The sequence below is a fragment of the Lampetra fluviatilis genome, chromosome 56, assembly GCF_964198595.1.
Source record: "Lampetra fluviatilis chromosome 56, kcLamFluv1.1, whole genome shotgun sequence".
Classification (NCBI taxonomy): domain Eukaryota; kingdom Metazoa; phylum Chordata; class Hyperoartia; order Petromyzontiformes; family Petromyzontidae; genus Lampetra; species Lampetra fluviatilis.
This window is the reverse complement of record NC_136330.1, coordinates 2,397,793-2,418,950: the sequence shown is the minus strand read 5'-3', so window position 1 is coordinate 2,418,950 and position 21,158 is coordinate 2,397,793. Positions and strand designations below refer to the sequence as shown.

General features: G+C 51.1%; 1 protein-coding gene across 1 annotated transcript in view; it reads left to right on the top strand.

Annotated features, from left to right (window-relative positions):
- The window catches only part of LOC144950194 (transmembrane protein 255B-like), a 30,212-nt gene extending 10,813 nt beyond the window's left edge, over positions 1-19,399 (top strand). The window contains exons 2-9 of the mRNA XM_078880271.1: positions 4,354-4,496; positions 7,949-8,011; positions 11,060-11,149; positions 12,563-12,643; positions 14,192-14,277; positions 15,058-15,217; positions 16,844-16,972; positions 19,190-19,399. Coding sequence (XP_078736397.1) covers positions 4,354-4,496; positions 7,949-8,011; positions 11,060-11,149; positions 12,563-12,643; positions 14,192-14,277; positions 15,058-15,217; positions 16,844-16,972; positions 19,190-19,399 — 962 coding nt within the window. The remainder of the gene's footprint in view (positions 1-4,353; positions 4,497-7,948; positions 8,012-11,059; positions 11,150-12,562; positions 12,644-14,191; positions 14,278-15,057; positions 15,218-16,843; positions 16,973-19,189) is intronic.
- The last annotated feature ends 1,759 nt before the right edge of the window (positions 19,400-21,158 follow it).

Here is a 21,158-nt window from a genome sequence, read left to right as displayed (position 1 = left end):
AAACGCAGCTTTCAAACAACCGTGCAGAAATGTGTAGACACGGCCACACAGAAATGTGTACACACAGCAACACAGACATGTGTACACACAGACATGTGTACACACAGTCACACAGAAATGTGTAGACACAGCCACACAGAAATGTGTACACACGGCCACACAGAAATGTGTACACACAGCCACACAGGAATGTGTACACACAGAAATGTGTACACAGCCACACATACATGTGTACACACAGCCACACACAAACGTGTACACACAGCAACACAGAAATGTGTACACACATCCACACAGAAATGTGTACACACAGAAATGTGTACACACAGCCACACAGAAACGTGTACACACAGACATGTGTACACACAGCCACACAGACACGTGTACACACAGCCACACAGAAATGTGTACACACAGCAACACAGAAATGTGTACACACAAAAATGTGTACACACAGTCACACAGACACGTGTACACACAGCCACACAGACACGTGTGCATTGCGTAACAAACCAAGTTGTGCACTGTGGTGCAGCATGCCTTGACGAACAATAGGATGAAGATGAACCATTGTCAGGATTGGAACGAGACCCTAAATGTAGCAGGAGCAGCTGCCAGACCTGGGGGTGGGGAGAGGGGAGGGAGAGGGCAGGGGCTGATGTTACCAGCTAGGAGTTGATACAGAAGCTCAGATTTCTGCAGCTACCGTTCACAAGATTCATATCTCCGTTTAGTTTAACCACACGTTTTCACTCTGTCCCCCCCCCCCACCCGATTTCACTCAAATTGGGCTACTCATGATGAGACAAAGCGTCCGTCCATGTGGTCGGTGGTGACTCCAACCAGAGCTTTATATATAAGCTCCTAGCTTGGCAGTGTCTCATTCTTCACCTGAGGACGGCTGCTTGCGTTGTAGCCGAAACGTCGTGAGAATTATTTTATTGTGTTTTATTTTTATTATTTTATTACTTCCCTTCTACGTGACTTTACCGAAAAAACCAAGAAGAGAAAAAAAATCCAACCGGAGCTCTTTCCTTCACAGATGAATTCCACCTATCCTGGTTCATCTGTTCACCAACGCGTCCTTATATATATTCATAAAACCTCGAACACTCATCAAACCTTGATGTTCCAGAAAAGTTTGTAAAAGTGGGTGTCATGGGAAATCACTTTCATTTATTCTGCTAGGTACGGCCCACTCTTTTTTCAGAAGCGACGTGTCCATAAACTGACAGCTCGTCGAAGTGGCTTATCATCACGTGGAAATGTACAGCAGCCAAAGGCTCTAAACGCGTGTTGATGTTGATTCTAAACGTGGAGGGAAAACCGGAGGACCCGGAGAAAATTCCACGTGACCACGGGGAGGGAGAGACACGCAAACTCCAAGTATATCGATTTTTGGGTCGGGATCGAACCTACGACCTCCTGTATACCAGGCGAGGTAGTTAACATCTTGCCACGTTGGCGCTATCTTAGTAACCAGTCAGTCAACAAATTGAAACTGAATATAGTTCTATGTAAGATTACATTTAAATATAATCTTTGAATTCCTTTGACCACCAGCCCTTCATCTACAACATCGCCAATTGTGACCTCCCTTACATCCGCAAGCTAGTGTGGCTCTGCACTCACTCCTCATTGGGCAGGTCGACCACTTTAAATATCTTCTTGGTTCTTTCGGTAAAGTCAGATAGAAGGGAAGTAATAAAATAATACAAATAAAACATAATAAATAGGCATGACCCTGGACTCAAAACTGCCTTTCAAGGATCCACATTGACCAACATGGCCAACAAAATTTTTTAAAACAAAATTGTATACCTACACAGACTCCGTATGAATATAGTTGAAACCACCATCCTGCCATTCGTGTGATTACTGTGATACCCGCCTACCGCCAAGCTCTTGCGTCCACCTTCTCACTCCACTCTACCACTCCGCTCTCCGTTTTGCTCTTGGCTCCCTCCTATACAACTCACCGTTGCGTCCTCTACATTCACTCAAATCTGTCCCTCCTCCACATTACGGAGAGACCAACCACTGGGACCGTCTTCCTCCTAGAGGTCATCTTTAACAAATCTGCCAAACATCTGAAACACCATTTCGATTTAAAGCTTTCGTGACTGCAGGGATTCATCTTCTTGGTTTTTTCGGTAAAGTCACGTAGAAGGGAAGTAATAAAATAATAAAAATAAAACATAATAAAATAATTATCAGACGGCTGCAAGCAGCCGTCTTCAGGAGACGGCTGCTTGCGTTGTAGCCGAAACGTCGTGAGAATTATTTTATTATGTTTTATTTGTATTATTTTATTACTTCCCTTCTACGTGACTTTACCGAAAAAACCAAGAAGATCTAAAACACCACTTCGTTTCTCCAGCTAACCCTACCCCCAGTGCCGGATTATCCCAGTAGCACAAGTAGCTACAAATGCTAACGGGCCCCGCACTTTCAAGGGCCCCGCGCTAAATGCTTTCAAGCTGTCAATTCCGGTTCAGTGATTCTGCACTTGCTCTATTAACTTCAACTTTTACGAACGACCGGGTGTTTAAGGTTAGCGATTTGTCGTAGTATCTGGCTGTATAGCAAATGAAAAAATACAATTACTTTACTATGCCAGTAAAAAATGTATGTGTTTTAATATTTATGTTTGTTTCCTTTTATTTAGGGCCCCTTTATAATAAATGCTACAGGCCCCGCAACTAGCTTAATGCGGCACTGCCCATCTCCCTCAATAGCATCAGAAGTGCTGCTGCTGCTGCCTTATTCACACTAAAAAATAAAATCCGTGTCGCTAAAACTTTGGGTTGGCAAAAAAAAGAATCCTTCCACGTTGCTGCTCCACGTTTGTGGAATCCCCTTGGCTGCTCATCCTTTAGTTAAAATAATAATAGTTTAATAGTTTAAATATTGAATCTACAGCTTGCTTCCCTCCCTTCGCTCCCCCACTAAACCAAACAACGCAGGAGCTTTACCCGCACCCAACTTGGTTTTTCGTCTGGCGCCTCTTGCGCTCGTATCATATTCGCAACTCTGTTTGAATCGCCGTGTGCTTCGCTGGCAGCCGCTAATCGCACCTCCGATGAGCACGGCAGGGCGACGACGAACGGTGCGAGAGAAGTTCAACGGACGTGGATACAAATACCCCGTTTTGTAACTTGTGCAATATTCATCTTCTTGGTTTTTTCGGTAAAGTCACGTAGAATGTGACTTTACCGAAAGAACCAAGAAAATGAATCCCTGCAGTCACGAAAGCTTTAAATCGAACTTGTGCAATATTCCCGAAGGAGCCCGGTGTTGTGCTCCTACCCTGCAATGTCGACGTTTGTTGTCTTTGTTCATTTGTTGTGGCTGCTGCTGCTGTGGTCACGCACCACGGATCTCCCGTGCAAAATAGTCGGGGAACCCGGCAACACGGGGCCATCATCATCACCATCATCCTTGTAACAAATCTAATTTGTTACACATCTAATTTGCAACCGCGGTGGCGGGATGTTAATTTCCTCGCCTGGTGTACAGGAGGTCGTGGGTTCGACCCCGACGCCTGCTGCTGTATATTTGGAGTTTGCGTGTCTCTCTCTCTCATCATCATCACGGTGGTTAGGAGATGTTAACTACCTCGCCTGGTGTACAGGAGGTCGTGGGTTCGACCCCGACCCTGACGCCTGCTGCTGTATATTTGGAGTTTGCGTGTGTCTCTCTCTCTCATCATCACGGTGGTTAGGAGATGTTAACTACCTCGCCTGGTGTACAGGAGGTCGTGGGTTCGACCCCGACCCTGACGCCTGCTGCTGTATATTTGGAGTCTGCGTGTCTTTCCCCTCCACGTTGATAATGATGAACGCTCACGCGTCCAGAGTTCTTCGGCTGCTGCTGCTGTGAATGTCCACGCGACGACGAGCCCACCTCGTTGAGCTCATCGTTTGTGAAGGCCAGGTCGCTTCTGAGACAAAGATCGATATAGCTGAGTGAGCATTACCTGGTAAAAAAAATCAACAAGAGTTTTGAGTTTTAAATGCGCTCGTTATTATTCTGTCCGCAGTCAGTGGCGTGAGCAAAGCGCGCGTCTCTACGTCGCGACGACTCTACGTCTCTACGTCGTCTCTACGACTCTACGTCGTCTCTATGTCTCTACGTCGTCTCTACGTCGTCTCTACGTCGTCTATGTCGTATCTACGACTCTACGTCGTCTCTACGTCTCTACAACCTCCTCGACTCTTTTCCCCGTCCGCCTCGCCGTCGGCTTGTGGTCGTCATCGTCGCCTCCCTCCTCGTCCTCATCATCCTCCTCCTTGTCCTCCTCCTCATCCACCTCCTCCTCATCCTCCTCACCCCCCTCCCCCTGCTCCCCAGGCGTCTACCAGCGACGGAAGAAGGCGGCGCTGGGCTTCACGATCGCGCTTCTCGCCCTCGCCGCCGCCATCCTCGTCACGGGCCTCGTGGGCACCACGCGCACGGACAACGTCGCCGTCGTCGGCTTCTACGCGGGCATCGTCGTGAGTCCAACGCGGCCTCGTCTCTCTGTTGCTAGACGTGCGCTCTCCAACACACAGCACCGGTGTGCGCTGTGCTCGTAACAAATTGAAACAGTCTGCCTCATCAGCAGGCCACGCTTTCCCAACTGATGACGGGCGCTTGTGTTGCGCCCGAAACGTCGGGATTTATTTTAGTTTTTCTACCTGCGTGACTTTACCGAAAGAAGCAAGGAGTATGGATTTCTGCAGTCACGAAAGCTTCAAATCAAGATTGGCCACGGTCTGTTTGCGTGACAAAGCTCACTAATTGGCCGTGTCGGGTGGTGGTGGTGGCGGCTTTAACGACACATTTTTACGCGATCTAACCCCAACAACAACAACAACAACAAAAACCCCTCTTATAATTGTTTTTTTTACTCTTTAATCTGGCTACAAAATTGACACCTTTTTTACAAGGAGTCACGTTTGCATTGACCACAATACCTGCGGTCGGAATGCAAACAAAAAACACAACTCTGATAATGTATGCATTGTCCTTGAAGTTGATTGGTCCACACCCGAGACAGCTTTTCTTAGAGCCTAGTCTCACATGGTGTTGGACCAGATGACGCCAAAAGGCGCACAACTCTCTCTTATTACGGGATTCTCATTTCTTCCGAGTCTCTGACTTCCGTCAGCGGTGACACGTCGCTGCTCCGATGAACCCAGCTGGACTTGCCCGACGTTGGGCCAACGTTGAGACGGTCACCGCTGCATCGCAGCACTTTCAGGCGCACTTCTGCGGCCGTCTGGAATGCTCTTTCCCTCTGGTATTAGGAGGCCACTGGAAGCTTTGCACTTTTAAAATCATTTCTTTAGAATTTATTTTTGTGTTTAGTTTGTTGTCTTTCCGCCGACACCTCCGATGAGCGCGGTTGGCTACGTACGGTGCGAAAGAAGTTCTACCTCCATGCATACCCGTAGGTGTCAACCATAGGTGTCACACCTGCAGGTGTCACACCGTGTCATACCAGTGGTATCATACCGGGCACTTGTGCAGTTACACTTCATCCGTTGCCCATGCGCGACAATGTCCACAAGCAACAACAAAAAAAAAGGTAAAAAAAATAACTGCGTGGCAATTTCTCTCTCGGGTACGAGTTTGCCAGGGAATCCAGACGTAATTGGTCCGTGATGAAGTCGATGATTGTCGTCAGATGGTCCCGTGGCCCCTTTTCGCTCGGGGAAAACGACTTTGGTCTTTGAGAACTTAATTCGGGGGGGGGGGGTGGTTTGTTTTCTCCCCACCAGCGTAACTCATTGCTTAGTGTGGTTTTTAGCAGCTATTCGCATCGTTTGGCTTACGATCAGATGTGTTCCCCGCGCGGAGGACATCTGCTTTGGATCAACACACAGTCCCCCGGGTGCAAATGCTGGCTGCTGATGATCATATGAAGAAAATTAGCCGTTCTGAATCCTCAAAAATCTGGGAGGGTTATTTTTTAACGGGGCAAGAAAGTTTGGGCGGGAGAGAGAGTTTAAAGAGTGAGTTGCTCTGTGTGGTTCCTCCATATCACCTTCAATCCACGCTGTGCAAGAGATCTTCTTAAAACGACAAACAGCAGCAGCATCCTCCTCATAATAGGATTACACTGGTCAAAAAAACACATTTTTTTCTGGTCTGGACTTTTGCAGCTGTTCTAGACTAATTTCAGGGTGCTGATTCCAAATCTGATCTCAGATTTGCTCTCTCACATCTCATGTTTATGCTATCGGTATATACCACATTTTCATTGATTTTACCCGAAATTAACTCTGTCACTTATGATTGCAAGTTGTTGCGAGTCAGTGACTGCTATAGTGTTAAAATATGGTGCTGTATTTCTAGGATAGTGTGTTTATAATATAATTTTATGTAGATATCCACATTTATTTAACATTTTTCTTCTGCAGTTTTTATTGAAAATGCAATATTTGATTTCTCAAAAACCTGATGTGATAGACAAAAACTGATGCAAGATTTGGAATCAGCACCCCAAAATAACCTTCAACCCGTTGGAATACCTTATGCCAGAAAAAGTGTGTTGACCAGTGTTACCCGTGATCGATTTCGTGGTCCGTGATCTGTACGTCCCCTGGAGGGCAGTGCACGCACGGATCGTCAACGTGGTCGTTACGCCGACTGAAGACGCTCCTCTTCGGGCGCACTTGATTGGGAACTTCGTTTCTTGAGAACCGCTTTGAGTGTTCGGGGTTTAGTAGTAGGTTTTTACCCTTTAAACTGGTACAAAACTGACACCTTTATACAAGGCATCATGTATAAAGGTGTCAGTTTTGTACCAGTTGAAAGGGTTAAAACCTACTACTATATTTTGCCACTGGTAAAGGAGGTCTCATAGTGTTCGGGGTTTGTTTGGCCTGACACCCGCGCCGCCGCCGCTCCGCTGAGCGCGTGTCGGCTACGGACGGTGCGAATGGAGTTCGATATCCACGCTGGCGAGCAGTATGGAACCTTTCTTGCCAAGTATTGAAATATAACAATAGTGTTGATTTGAAGCTTTCGTGACTGCGGGGATCCATACTCTTTGATTCTTTCGGTAAAGTCACGTAGGTATAAAATAAAATATGTTTTAATTAAATTCAAGTAGGTATAAAATAAAATAAGTCACGTAGGTATAAAATAAAATTAATTATTTTACACCTACGTGACTTTACCGAAAGAACCAAAGAGTATATAACAATAGGGTTTTAGCCTTGCTGGCAATAAAACAAAGTTTGTGTGAAGATGTTAAAACACCAAACAGATTCCTTATTCAAGGAATGAATCAGTGGACCAATCAGCTTCAAAGACAATGCATCAAAGATAATGATCAGAGCACGTTTTTTGTTTCCACGTTCACCACAAGTACGTGTGGTTAATGCAGACAACATTCCTTGAATAAACACATTGTCCTGTGGAGGGAGCTGGTAGGAACGTTGGGTTGCTCGGTCAATGGCCAGGGTCAACGGCGGCGTGGTGTATTCCGCAAATATGGCCGACTGTGAGGGTGAGCACAAGCCGGCGTGAGTAGGTTAAACGTTGAGTTTTATAAGGGCACCACGGGGTGACCAGCCCCTCCCCACCCAGCCCCACCCCTCCCACCCCCCACCCAGCCCCACCCTCCCCACCCAGCCCCTCCCCACCCTCCCCTCTCCACCCAACCCCACCCCTCCCATTTTTGGATGCACGACGGACGGACCGACACAATAATCCCCTGTGGGCTGGTGTAACCAGGAGGTTCCTACCAGTATGAGTCTGTTTTGGTGTTTTAACATCTTCACACAAACTTGTTTTATATTGCCAGAAAAGGGGGCAAACCCCTATTGCTACGCTGGCCAGCGTTTTATCGTTTCATTCGCCGACGGTTCAAGGAGCCGCGATGCTTTTTTGAGACGAGCAGATTGCTGGGCCCTCTGCTCAGGCGCACGCTGCTGCCCCTCCCGTTGCCTTGCAGCTGGGCTTCGGAGCGTTCCTCGGCCTCCTCGGAGTGAGTCTCGTGGAGAACCGCCGGCAAATGGTGAGTCCAGCAACAACGTCCCCGAATGTCCCTCTCCCCCCCCCCCCCCCCCCGTTCATGCGACATTGAAGAGGGGCGAAGGCAAAGCCCCCGCAGTTGCTCGCCTAAGACAACTGCTGGCGGATAGGGTCCTCCGCTAGAGGGAGCTCTCTGGGGGGAGCTGCGTGGGTATTTGGCCTACTCTTCCACGCTGGATAGACGTCTTGGAAGAAGTGGAAGTACCCACGCTTCATCGCACAACACACGACCTTCTAATCGATTGTGGTATTTATTTGGTTGAGAAAATAATTTATCTTAGTTTGGTTTCCCCTTCTTTACCCAAGAGAGTCTCAAGACTCTTCTTCAGGAGGGTCCTGCCAAGTATTCTTTGCTGGATTTCCCCCAGCAGGGGACAATGTTACCAGTGTGTAATATGCAGGCGATGTTTCAGCATTGGGATGCATGGCCACAACACGAGTCACAGCGTGCTTTGTTTGAGCTGTGGAAGGATACATGATCAACCGGAGAAAACCCGTGCCGAACAGAAGGGGGGGAGGGGGGGTAGAACACGCACACTGCACACAGAACGGTGACCGAGTCAGGAGTCGAACCCGGGCAGTTGGTGCTGTGAGTCGAGTGGGTGGCGAGCTCAGCATTGCAAAGCGACGCAAAATATCGGAGAACAATGATACTAATGAGCTGGGGGGGGGGGGAGAAATAAATTCTACAAATATTTTTTTTAATAACTCGATTCTTGAGTTTAAACGTGGGGCCGAATGAAGGCTCCGTGTGAGATCGCGCAGATTCACGATGATTCATTCGGGTGAATAACTGCGCTCTGAAATCTGCTCCGTGTTTTACTGGCAAGCAGCCGGGAAAATCGTGGAATCTTCGCCCAGCATCTCAGCGGTGTTTGGCTCGGCGAGACCGGCGCCACTCCTGCGTTGGTGGCCTAAGCGGTCTCGTTTTATCTGCGCGCTGCGAAAGTCGTGCTTTGTTGAAATAAAATGTTTCGGGGGCGGGGAGAGAAGAAAACAAATGAAGAACAAATTGCCGTTTCATAACAGGAAAATCAACGAAAGTGGAAATTGACCGCGGCAAAGTAAATATTCACCGATTCCACTTTTGAGCTCCGTAATCCAACCGAGAAAAAAAAACATTCCAATACTTCCTACAATAATACAATTTACATTCGCTGGCTGAGTTTGCAAACGGTGTGTGTGTGTGATTTTAAAAGGAAATTGGTAAAATAGGGAGCTCATCTTGCAAAAGTTCACGCGGCGGTGAGCATCCTGGGGTTCCCAAGGGGCTCGTGACGCCCCTGTACCCGGCCGGGTACGGGTACCCGTTTGCGACCCTGGTGCGGCCGGGTACGGGTAGGCCGTGAGTCACTGGTAAGTAACCGTTTGTCACTCATTTCCCAACGTCTTGTCTCTTCTCACAATTCAAGTTCCTAGAATCAACCCACCCGCGCCTGCAACATGGCTTCATCCCAGAGGTCGCAATCAGGTATCCGATACCCGTACCCTACCCGTACCCGGCCGGCCGGGTACGGGTAGGGTACGGGTACGGCCGGGTACGGGTACCCGTTTGCGACCCTGGTGCGGCCGGGTACGGGGTAAGAAATCAAACCCCGTTTGCGACCTCTGCCCACAACGCCGAGCTCCTGGGTTTGAGTCTAGGTACTACGGGAGGGGGAGGGGGGGCTGGGCAGCAACAGCGAGCCCTCCCCCCAAACCTCCCCCAATCCTCGACATACAGAAGTCAAACTCCGCCTATGGCATCGCGAAGGCCTCTCGATTCCGCGCCCGTGAACGGGACTCTTTCCAACCCTCCGATGAGCACGGATGTCTACGTACGGTGCACACAAAGTTCAACACGCAGGCGGCACGCGTCGATGGTGAGTGATGGCGTTGCAACGTCAATTACAGCCCGTTGCATCAACCCGCTGCTGGCTGAAGGCATCTCTCGTGCTGTGACGGCCGTGGGAGTTGTTCGACCATACTTCGTGAGGCTTAAATAAAAAAAAACAGGAAACGCAAAAACGCCCCGCGAACAGCCATCGAAATTGATATTGATTCTGCGCGTCCGTGAAATGCCCCCCCCCACGCCTTCTAGACGCTCAGAGCGTGGCTCCGCGTCTCTGTTTAGTCACAACAAATCATCCCGTGCGAAAATATTTGTGGGAGCGATGCCATCCACAGGCTACGACACACCCTGCCTCGAATGATGTATTATTCTTTTGTGTTAGTATCTGCCCACAAAAATACCATACGATCCATACCCCTGTTTGTCTTGCTGATCGCATCGGTGGACAATAACACGCGCAGACGCTCGCACGCCCGCAATGTACAACTTGAAGCCCCGCCGCTATTCTGTTCAAACGCCGTACGAGAAAAGACGGTCGCACCGACATCGTGACCATTGTGACCCCCGCCTTCCCCCTCTGAGCCACCTTCCTCTGCTCATGCATCGGTCAGAATCTGAATATTTATTCGCACCGGAGGAAACCGATGAGCCATGAAGCTCTTTCACACCAGACGTCCACGGGACGTTGCGGCGTCTGGCGCAGTTGTCGTTCCGGCGTCGTCGCTGCTCCGATTGCTGTTGTTGTTTATTGTTCTTCTTGGTTCTTTCGGTAAAGTCACGTAGAATGGAAATAATAAAATAATAAAAATAAAACTCAATAAAATAAATTCTCACGACGTTTCGGCCACAACGCATGCAGCCGTCCTCAGGTGGAGAACAGGTCTGTCGAGAAGACAGAGTCTGAATGTCAAGACGCTCTTCGCCCCTCCATCCCAGCTTAAATAGACGCTCCAAGCCTGGGGCGTGTCATTCAGACTCTGTCTTCTCGACAGACCTGTTCTCCACCTGAGGACGGCTGCTTGCGTTGTGGCCGAAACGTCGTGAGAATTTATTTTATTATGTTTTATTTTTATTATTTTATTATTTCCATTCTACGTGACTTTACCGAAAGAACCAAGAAGATGAATCCCTGCAGTCACGAAAGCTTTAAATCGAAATTTGTTTATTGTTGTTGTTGTTGTCTGCTTGTTTGTTTCGCAGCTGGTTGCGTCCATCGTGTTCGTCAGCTTCGGTGTGGTCGCCGCCTTCTGCTGTGCCACCCTGGACGGGCTCTTTGCCGCGCGACAAATCGTGCGTAGCCTCCTCACCTCCTCGCTCAGCCTGGCGGATTTCCTCCGGGAATTCCACTTTCAGGCTCGCTCGCTCGCTCGCCACCAAAACTTACTCGGCGGTTGCCCCTCGCCGTGTGTACGTTGAACTTCTTTCGCACCGTACGTAGTCACCCGCGCTAATCGGAGGTGCGGGGGAAGGACAAAAAACAATGGTCTTTGTGTGAGTCTGTGGGTCTCTGTGTGAGTCTATGGATGTCTACGTGAGTTTGTGGGTCTCTTTGTGAGTCTGTGGGTCTCTGTGTGAATCTATGGGTCTCTGTGTGAGTCTATCGGTCTCTGTGTGAGTTTATGGGTCTCTGTGTGAGTCTATGGGTCTCTGTGTGAGTATGTGAGTCTATGGGTCTCTGTGTGAGTCTGTGAGTCCATGGGTCTCTGTGTGAGTCTGTGGGTCTCTGTGTGAGTCTATGGGTCTCTGTGTGAGTCTGTGGGTCTCTCTGTGAGTCTGTGGGTCTCTCTGTGAGTATGGGTCTCTGTGTGAGTATGGGTCTCTGTGTGAGTCTGTGGGTCTCTGTGTGAGTCTATGGGTCTCTGTGTGAGTCTGTGGGTCTCTCTGTGAGTCTGTGGGTCTCTGTGTGAGTCTACGGGTCTCTGTGTGAGTCTACGGGTCTCTGTGTGAGTCTATGTATGTACGTTGAACTTCGTTTGCACCATACGTAGCCGACGTCGCTAATCAGAGACGCTTCCAAGCAAGGTCCTCCTGATAAACACGGCGTTGCCTCGTTACTCACGAACTTGCGATCCGCGATCTTGGTTCTCCGCGATTCGCATCTTGAAGTCTACACAACTACCGCCTCGAGAGAGAGAGATAACGTGATGAGATCAAGTGATGAGAGATAACGTCTCTGAGAGAGAATGTAATGCATCAGCCACGGGATTTGTTTGACCATACTTCACCGATACCGGTTCGGTGGTCTGTGAGCTTTGGTGACGGTGGGTAACACGCGCCACCGATGGTAGCCATTGCCGGGAGTTGAACTCAGGTCGCCACGTGGTTAGTGAGGACCACCACCGTGGTCTCGTAGTGACCACATGGTTAGTGAGGACCACTCCCATCTCGTAGTGACCACGTGATTAGTGAGGACCACCACCGCCTCGTAGTGACCACGTGTGTGCCTCTCCGCTCTTCTTTGTGACTTTGGTTTGCGACCTCTGACCCCCCCCCCGCCCCCCCACGTGGTTAAATCTGTCACCAAACGTCAACGTTCGGGCTCTTCCAGAACACCATTTGCGACTCACGCGAGTCGCTCGCGATCGTGCGCGTTGAACTCCTTTCGCACCGCACATAGCCGACCATGCCAATCGTAGGTGCCAGTCGGTCATCTCCATGCGAGGAGTGTCCATCTCCTTCCCTCCCCCCCTCTGCCCCCTCCAGGACCCGAGACCCCTCTACGCAGAGCGCTGCCAGTTCTACACCAGCGGCGATGGCTACATTTACGAAAACTACTTCTCCGATGTGAGTATTTGCCTTTGGGCCCCAGTGCATCGTCCGCGCGCATGTACTGTGCGTTGAACTTCTTTCGCACCGCACGCAGCCAATCGCGCTAATCGGAGGTGCCGGGGGGAGGACAACAAAATAAACACAGCAAGCAGCTCTTAAGAAATGAGTTCGCCAATGCAGATGATTTAAAAGTGCGCAGCTCCCAGCGGCTTCCAAACATCGCAAGGAAGAGGGCGCTCCAGACGGCCACAGAAGCGCATCTGAAAGCGCCGCGCGACGCGGTGACCCCACCACCGTCTTTGTTCGAGCAGAGGGGTGGACGGTCTGCGATCGTGTGTGAGGACGGCGTGACGCTTCGCACGATGTCACCGCCGGTTCGACCCTCCCGGCGCGGCAGTTTGACGGCAACGGCGCAAGTTCCTGAAACCCGTGGCGGTGCACAGGTAGCAGCGAATGCCCACGCCACAGTCGATGTCGGCAGGTCACGTGCGCTGGGCTGAAGCGTGGGTACACTCCACCTGCGCGCCACAACGCGGGAGAGCGGTGCCCAACAAACTTGCCCCGCGATCACGTCGCTCTAGCCGCCGCCCGCCAGCGGGTGCAGTGAGCCGGCACCTGCAGGGCTGCGCCTTCACCCTCTTTTGTTTTCCGCGTGACAAAAACAAGCGCCCGCGTCCCATCCCTCGCCTCCGCGCTCCTCTCGTCCGCGTCTCACGCGTCTCACTCCATCGATCACCCCCCTTGGCGTGATTTCATTCCAGACGCCAACAGGGAAGCGACTTTTTGTAGTCGTCGTCGATCCTAGAAATGTGCGAAATCTGCGTTCCTGGCTCGAGATCAGAGAGGAGTCGGCTTTCCGTAGAAAACCTTCTGCTGACAGCAACCCATGGCGCCCAGGTGCGCTATAAGTTACCCTTGAGCTTCGGGCCAGCTTCTTGCGAGGTGTCGCCCCCCCCCCACCCCCACAATGATTGACTCAATCTGCCCATCTGTATATATATTATTTTTACTGAGGTGGAGATCCGGTGAGGCTCATGCGGAATTGTTGAGCACAGTGTGAACAGGTTTTGACTCCTAGTGAATGTGACGTCTCAATATTGTCGATGGAGACCCACGTTGCAAAAGAAAAATTAACAAACCCGGCTCAATTTCAAAAACGCATAGGTGTCAGATCGTGTGATACCATTTACAACACTCTAAAAGCTGATAATCTGACAATAATAATGATTTCGATTTAAAGCTTTCGTGACTGCAGGGATTCATCTTCTTGGTTCTTTCGGTAAAGTCACGTAGAAGGGAAATGATAAAATAATAAAAATAAAACATAATAAAATAATTCTCACGACGTTTCGGCCACAACGCAAGCAGCCGTCCACAGGTGAAGACCAGGTCTGTCGGGGAGACAGCGTCTGAATGAAACACCACCACGCTTCCAACCCAGCTTAAATAGACGCACTCTCTCTATATATATATAAAACCACTCGTTAGATGAGTCCGTGTTGGACTGCACCGCGTCACCGCTCCTCCTGATTTTACGTCTCTGTCCAACGTCGGACCGCCCAGGTGCCGTGCCGGAGCAGTCACGGTGACTGCTCGCTCAAGATCCGCAGCGGCACCTGCTATTGCTGCGACCTCTACAACTGTGGCAGGCAAGGAAGGTCGCGGCGCAGCCACTGACAGGAGGCACACACGAGTGTGGGATGAGAGAGAGGAGAGATGGAGGGATGATGAGAGAGCTGTAGATGAGTTACAGGGGAGTGTGCTGAGAGATGAAGAGGAGAAAGAGAGAGATGAGAGTTGGAAAGGAAATTCAGGTGAGTGTGATGAGAGATGAAGAGGAGAGAGATGAGAGGTCTGGAGGAGATGCAGGGGAGTGATGAGAGATTAAGAGGAGAGAGAGATAGGAGAGTTGTTGAGGAGATGCAGGTGAGTGTGATGAGAGATGAAGGAGAGAGAGATGAGAGTTGGAGAGGAGATGCACGTGAGTGAGATGAGAGAGATGAAGAGGAGAGAGACGAGAGAGTTGTCGACACGGGATGCAGATCGACACGACCCACGACGCAACCCACGACACGACCCACGTCACGACCTACGTCACGACCCACGTCACGACCCACGTCACGGCCCATGTCACGACGCACGTCACAACCCACGACACGACCCACGTCACGACCCACGTCACGACCCACGTCACAACCCAGGACCACGAGGATCGCCGGTCGGCGGCTTCGACCTCGCGCCGCGCGACTCGCCGCCGTCGCGTCGACGTTGTTACTCGACCGGCGGTAGACAATTAAACCGCGTCGCTCCGTGCCCCTCGCTGCTGCTGCTGCCGCTGCTGCTGCCGCTGCTGCTGCTGCTGCTACCGCTGCCGGCTGGCTGGCTGCCTGCCGCCTGGCTGGCCGGCCGCCGCTCGCGTCGCTGTGCAGCGGCGACTACGCGGCCGTCTACTACGAGTTCGTGGGCGTGAGGAGCTGCCTCGGAGCCGTGCACCTCTACCGCCTGCTCTGGCTCTCCACGCTGCTCAACGTGTGCGCCGTCTTCCTGGGCATCGTCACCTCCGCCGTCTTGGGGAGCTTCAAGGACACGGTGAGCGAGCGAACGAGCGAGCCGAGAAGAGGAAGCGATTGGCGTGAAGAGGCAACGTACCCCCCCACCCCATCCTGCCCCCCCGTCCACAAAACGATTGGGCGCTTTGAAATGTGAATGACCGTCAGAGTCTGGAGTGCAGCATGAAACTCTTATTCTCTCCGTCTCTCTGGCCAAGTGGATTATAATATATTATAATTATATATACATATAATATATTATATATACATATACTATATTATAATTTCTATAATATATAATGTATATAGAAAATATATCATCCTTTTAGGGCAGTGTTCTTGACGAATGTGAGTTTTTGTTGCCAACGCAGCGTTTTGCAATTAATTTTGTTCAAACAATGAGGGATGTATAGCAGGGGGCTTGGGGAGATTGTGTTGGGCTTGGACTGGCTGCGTTATGTCCCAGTGCCATGAACACCGGGAAGCGTGGAGCATCACGGTGGCAAGATGTTAACTACCTCGCCTGGTATGCAGGAGGTCGTGGGTTCTATCTCGACCATGACGCCTGCTGCTGTGTATTTGGAGTTTGCGTGTCTCTCTCTCATCATCATCATGGTGGCTAGGAGATGTTAACTACCTCGCCCGGTATGCAGGAGGTCGTGGGTTCCATCTCGACCATGACGCCTGCTGCTGTATATTTGGAGTTTGCGTGTCTCTCTCTCATCATCATCATGGTGGCTAGGAGATGTTAACTACCTCGCCCGGTATGCAGGAGGTCGTGGGTTCCATCTCGGCCATGACGCCTGCTGCTGTATATTTGGAGTTTGCGTGTCTCTATCTCTCATCATCATCATCACGGTGGCTTGGAGATGTTAACGACCTCGCCCGGTATACAGGAGGTCGTGGGTTCCATCCCGACCAGCAGATATTAAAGACGTCGAGACGACATTTGCAAGAGGAGGTCAATTGTGTGCCGGCTTCAGGACCCACATTGACCAAATTCTAAACTTACACCGCAAATTACTCGATTTGGATTATCGCCCCCTACCGACGGACAAATAGCGCGGGTCTCTCTTGCAAATGAGACTCTCCTGGTCTCTTGAGTTGTGTCACTTGGTGAGATGAAATAAGCGCAACCTAAACGTGACTTTAAGCGGACCACGTGGCTCCGAAGGAGGAGGTGGTGGTGGACGAGGTGGTGGTGGAGGTGGTGGAGAAAGTGGAGGAGCATTTGCCGTGCGCCGTCCTGCTTACTTTTTGGGGCAGGGGTCAAGCTCTCGAAGTTATTTGAGCTTGGCAGTGGTGAAGGATGAAGCAACGATACAGCACCGCCACCACCACCGCCGCCACCACCACCGCCACCGCCACCACCACCGCCACCGCCACCACCATACCATGGGGCGATGATTTGCTACGCCGACAAAGGCCTCCCGCTAGCCCTGCCGGTCATGGGGGCTGTTTGTCCGAACTCTGCCACCTTGGTTTGCGAAGGGGATGTTGCTGCTGTAGAAGCTGTTGCTAATGCTGCTGCTGTTGTTGCCGCTGCTGTTGCTGCTGCTGCTGTTGCCGCTGCTGTTGCTGCTGCTGTTGCTGCTGCTGCTGTTGCCGCTGCTGTTGCTGCTGCTGCTGTTGCTGCTGCTGTTGCTGCTGCTGTGCGCGTTATCAGGCACAGACGCTGCCGCGTGTCGAGTACGTTCCAAGTTCGCTCGCCCAAATCTCCTACAGCCCGAGCATGCAGTCGCTCTCCTACAGCCCGTGCTATCCCGGCCTGGCACCGTATCCATACACGGCACAGGTGAGAAGAAGAATAAAATAATGATGATGATGATGCTTTCAACTCGGACCGCGCCACTGCGCAGCGTTCTCTCGCTGAGAGAGAGAGAGAGAACGAGCCACACAGACACGCGAGGGACCATCCAGTTGGCACCCAGGCAGCAAGGCAGCACCCCCCAAAGCTCCGCGATCCTCTATATACACAAACCCTTCCCCGTTCCGAGACGTCTGCAAGTTGCAGGGTGGGTGGTGTCCCGTTCACCGCTGAATCTCGGAACATGCTAGCGGCTCGGGGTTCATTTAACTTAGAGAGGCATAGCGCCGTTGTTTTTAAATGTACTCGCCGCAGTGAAAATTAAAATATATATATTTTTTACGCACATGACTTTACCGAAAAAACCAAAGAGTATGAATCCTTGCAGTCACGAAAACTTCAAATCTAGAATCACCGCAGGGAACTGTAGCGACACGACCGCATTCTGTGCCACACGGCCTCCCGCATGGCCATGTGGGAGTCCCGGGTACGTCTTCCGACTTCCGACGTGAAGACGGACCGATGAAAATGTTTTATTTTAGTTTTGATCCCGTTCCAATGACGTACGTGTACGTCACTGGAACGGGAAAGGGTTAAGGTGTTATGAGCGAGTTAATGAGGGTGTTTATATGTTTGGGAAGAAAATGGAGCACCAGGAGATGCGAGGGGGTAACGCTCTATCCCGTACGTACGGAACCGGGCGAAGTCCACATTTGCTGTACTGCCTTCTCCTGACAATCCACAGTATCGCATCTCAACGCCCTCCGGAAGGGAGTTTCACAACACTTTCGCGATGCACCAACCCTCGCTGCCTTCTTCACGGTGCTTGGCTTACAGGCCACGTGCATAGCAACCACCGCCCGGCAAAGAAACACAACAACAACAACTATACACCTCATAATTTACTCTCGTATAAATGTCATCATCGTCCCCATCATCGTAGTATGTAAACAAATTCGGACTGTAACGCAGATCACAAGTACATTCTCCACCTCTCTCTCATAAGTGGAGAACGCTGATAAAGTGCCGCAGTTTTGCGCTTTCATCCACGCTGGGACGACTGCGACAGTGGTGGTGGTGGTGATGGAGCATCATACGGCTCCGTGTATGCGTCAAAACCCACGTAACCTTTGCCGCAAAATAAGCCCGGGTGCGTCCTAACCCCATAATCACATTGAAAGTTAAACCTCCGGTGGGTATTAATAGGTTGGCTTTGGGAGTGCGGCTGTGTGTGGGAGGGGGAGGATTGTCCAACTTGTGGAACTTGCCCCCGTAGTCAAATGTCTCCGCTAATGAGAGGGGGGGGCACTGCCTCTACAAGTGCGGATCGCCTTTCTCTAAACCGTTCGCGTATTCGGCGTCCGCGTTCGGTGTCCCGCGTCTCTCTCGAGAGAAACGGCCGCCAAAGTCATATCGCGACCACAGATGAGCTCACGGGGCTATGTATGGGGGGGGGGGGGGAAGAGGCGTTCCTCTTTAAATGCCTCTCGCTCTGAAACGCACGGCTTTGCTCGTCGGGCTGGGTCGGTTTTCACGGTCGCGCGAGCTGCGTGTATGTCCCGTCGAGCTTCTTTCGCACCGTTCGTAGCCGACCGTGCAAATCGGCCAGGCCGCTTCTGAAAAAGGAGCCTTATGGCTCAGGAGGACCTATACCTGGTAATATATATTAAAGAAAAATTGTTTACGAACGAAAAAAAATCAACGCAGCGAAGCAAAATGCCACAGCGCGAGCGAACACATTGTCCTGCGGAGGGAGCTGGTAGGAACGTTGGGTTGCTCGGTCAATGGCCAGGGTCAACGGCGGCGTGGTGTATTCCGCAAATATGCCCGACTGTGAGGGCGGGCACAAGCCAGCGTGAGTAGGTTAAACGTTGAGTTTTATAAGGGCACCACGGGGTGACCAGCCCCTCTCCACCCAGCCCCACCCTCCACCCAGCCCCACCCTCCCCTCCCCACCCAGCCCCTCCCCACCCTCCCCACCCAGCCCCTCCCCACCCTCCCCTCTCCACCCAGCCCCACCCCTCCCATTTTTGGATGCACGACGGACGGACGGACACAATAATCCCCTGTGGGCTGGTGGCACCAGGTGGTTCCTACCAGTATAAACATTTTTTTTACTTGAGTGCCCAACGTTGGGACCCCGACAAACCCACCGTTCTGTGTATTCCCCGCGCCCCTTCGCCCGCTGGGTCTCAACCCCGTCAGTGCCGAGACACGGCGCTGGACTACTACGCCGCCGGGGGAACCAGCGGAGCGGCGCTGGCGATCGGCGGCCTCCCGCGGGGGGACGCGGGCGGGCAGCTCTACCCGGGCGCCAGCGCGCTCTACCCTCCGCCGCGACCCAGTGCGCCGCCTCTGCATGCGTCCCACGCGCGCGCCCCTTCGTTCGAGAAACCCGTGCCCTACGCACCGTAGCGGCGGCTCTCGCGAGGACGAAGCGCGCACCCGGATCGTTTGAACGCCTACTCGACCGCACCCGCCCGCCCGCGTATTTGTACCCGAATTTCCGCCGTCGGTCGTGGAGACTGTTTTTCGGCCGCTCGGCGTTTTGGCGCCGGCGCTCAACAGCTGTGGGTTTTAATGAACGATAAATGTAGAAATGGACGAGCGCTGTTGTCTGTTTTGCACGCACGTGCGTTGAGTGTAACGAGGGCAACGATAACTCCGATAAAGACTGAACCATTACAAACGAAACTTCGGCGTGAAATCGTGTTGCTATTGGTCGATTGTTGAAGCGGGCACGTTGATGTAAGCGTTCGTGCCTACACTATTCACTACTACACTATACACTACACCAGAGGTGTGGACTCGAGTCATGTGACTTGGACTCGAGTCAGACTCGAGTCATGAATTTGATGACTTGCGACTCGACTTGGACTTGCATAACAATGACTTTGTCCCACCTCTGCACTACACTATACACTACTACACGATTATACACTACTACACTATACACTACATTAAACACAGACTCTAGCTCTACATTACTATACACTACACTATACACTAGTACATGATACACTACTACACTATACTACTACACTATACACGACTACTACTATACACCAGAGGTGGGACAAAGTCATTGTTATGCAAGTCCAAGTCGAGTCGCAAGTCATCAAATTCATGACTCGAGTCTGACTCGAGTCCAAGTCACATGACTCGAGTCCACATCTCATAGGTGGGACAAAGTCATTGTTATGCAAGTCCAAGTCGAGTCGCAAGTCATCAAATTCATGACTCGAGTCTGACTCGAGTCCAAGTCACATGACTCGAGTCCACACCTCTGCTATACACCACTATACACTACTACACTATACACCACAATACACGATACACTATACAATACACTATACACTAGTACATTATACACTACTACACTATACACTAGTACATTATACACTACTACACTATACACTACTACACTTTACACGACTACACTACTATACACTACTACACTATACACTACTACACCATACAATATACACTATACACTACACTATAGACTACTATACACAGATTCTAGCTCTTCCTGGGTAATTCCCAGGTGAGCCGAGCGACATCGTCCCACTGCCACCAGCAGCAGCAGCAGCAGCGTGGTCCTGGGCCGGCCCCGGGGTCTTCGCCCAGTGGGATGCTGCTGCTGCTGCCCGGTAGAGTCCCAGGGGGGGTCTACGGGGGGAGGGGGGCATCCTTACCAGGTGCCCGAGCCACCTCACCTGGCAACTGGCCACAGTTGTATTGACCATTCTTCATTTTTGTTGTATTTCACGAGGGACTCAACCCAAGTCCGCCACCTGCTGTACAAGGTGGGAACTTCGTGGACAGGACGGCGTATCTTCTTGGTTCTTTCGGTAAAGTCACGTAGAAGGGAAATAATAAAATAATACAAATCAAACATAATAAAATAATTCTCACGACTTTTCGGCCACAACGCAAGCAGCCGTCCTCGGGTGAAGAACAGGTCTGTCGGAAAGACAGCGTCTGAATGATTCACGAAAGCTTTACATCGAAAAAGAACGGCGCAGTTAAAACTTGAAACGTGCGGGTTTTTCGGAGCGGACGCAAAACAATGATGCAACTTGTGTTTTTGGGTTCGGACACATCGTATAAACGTTCTGGCCCACATGCGTGTCATTGACCCTCCACCACCCGACAATATCGTCTCGTTTAC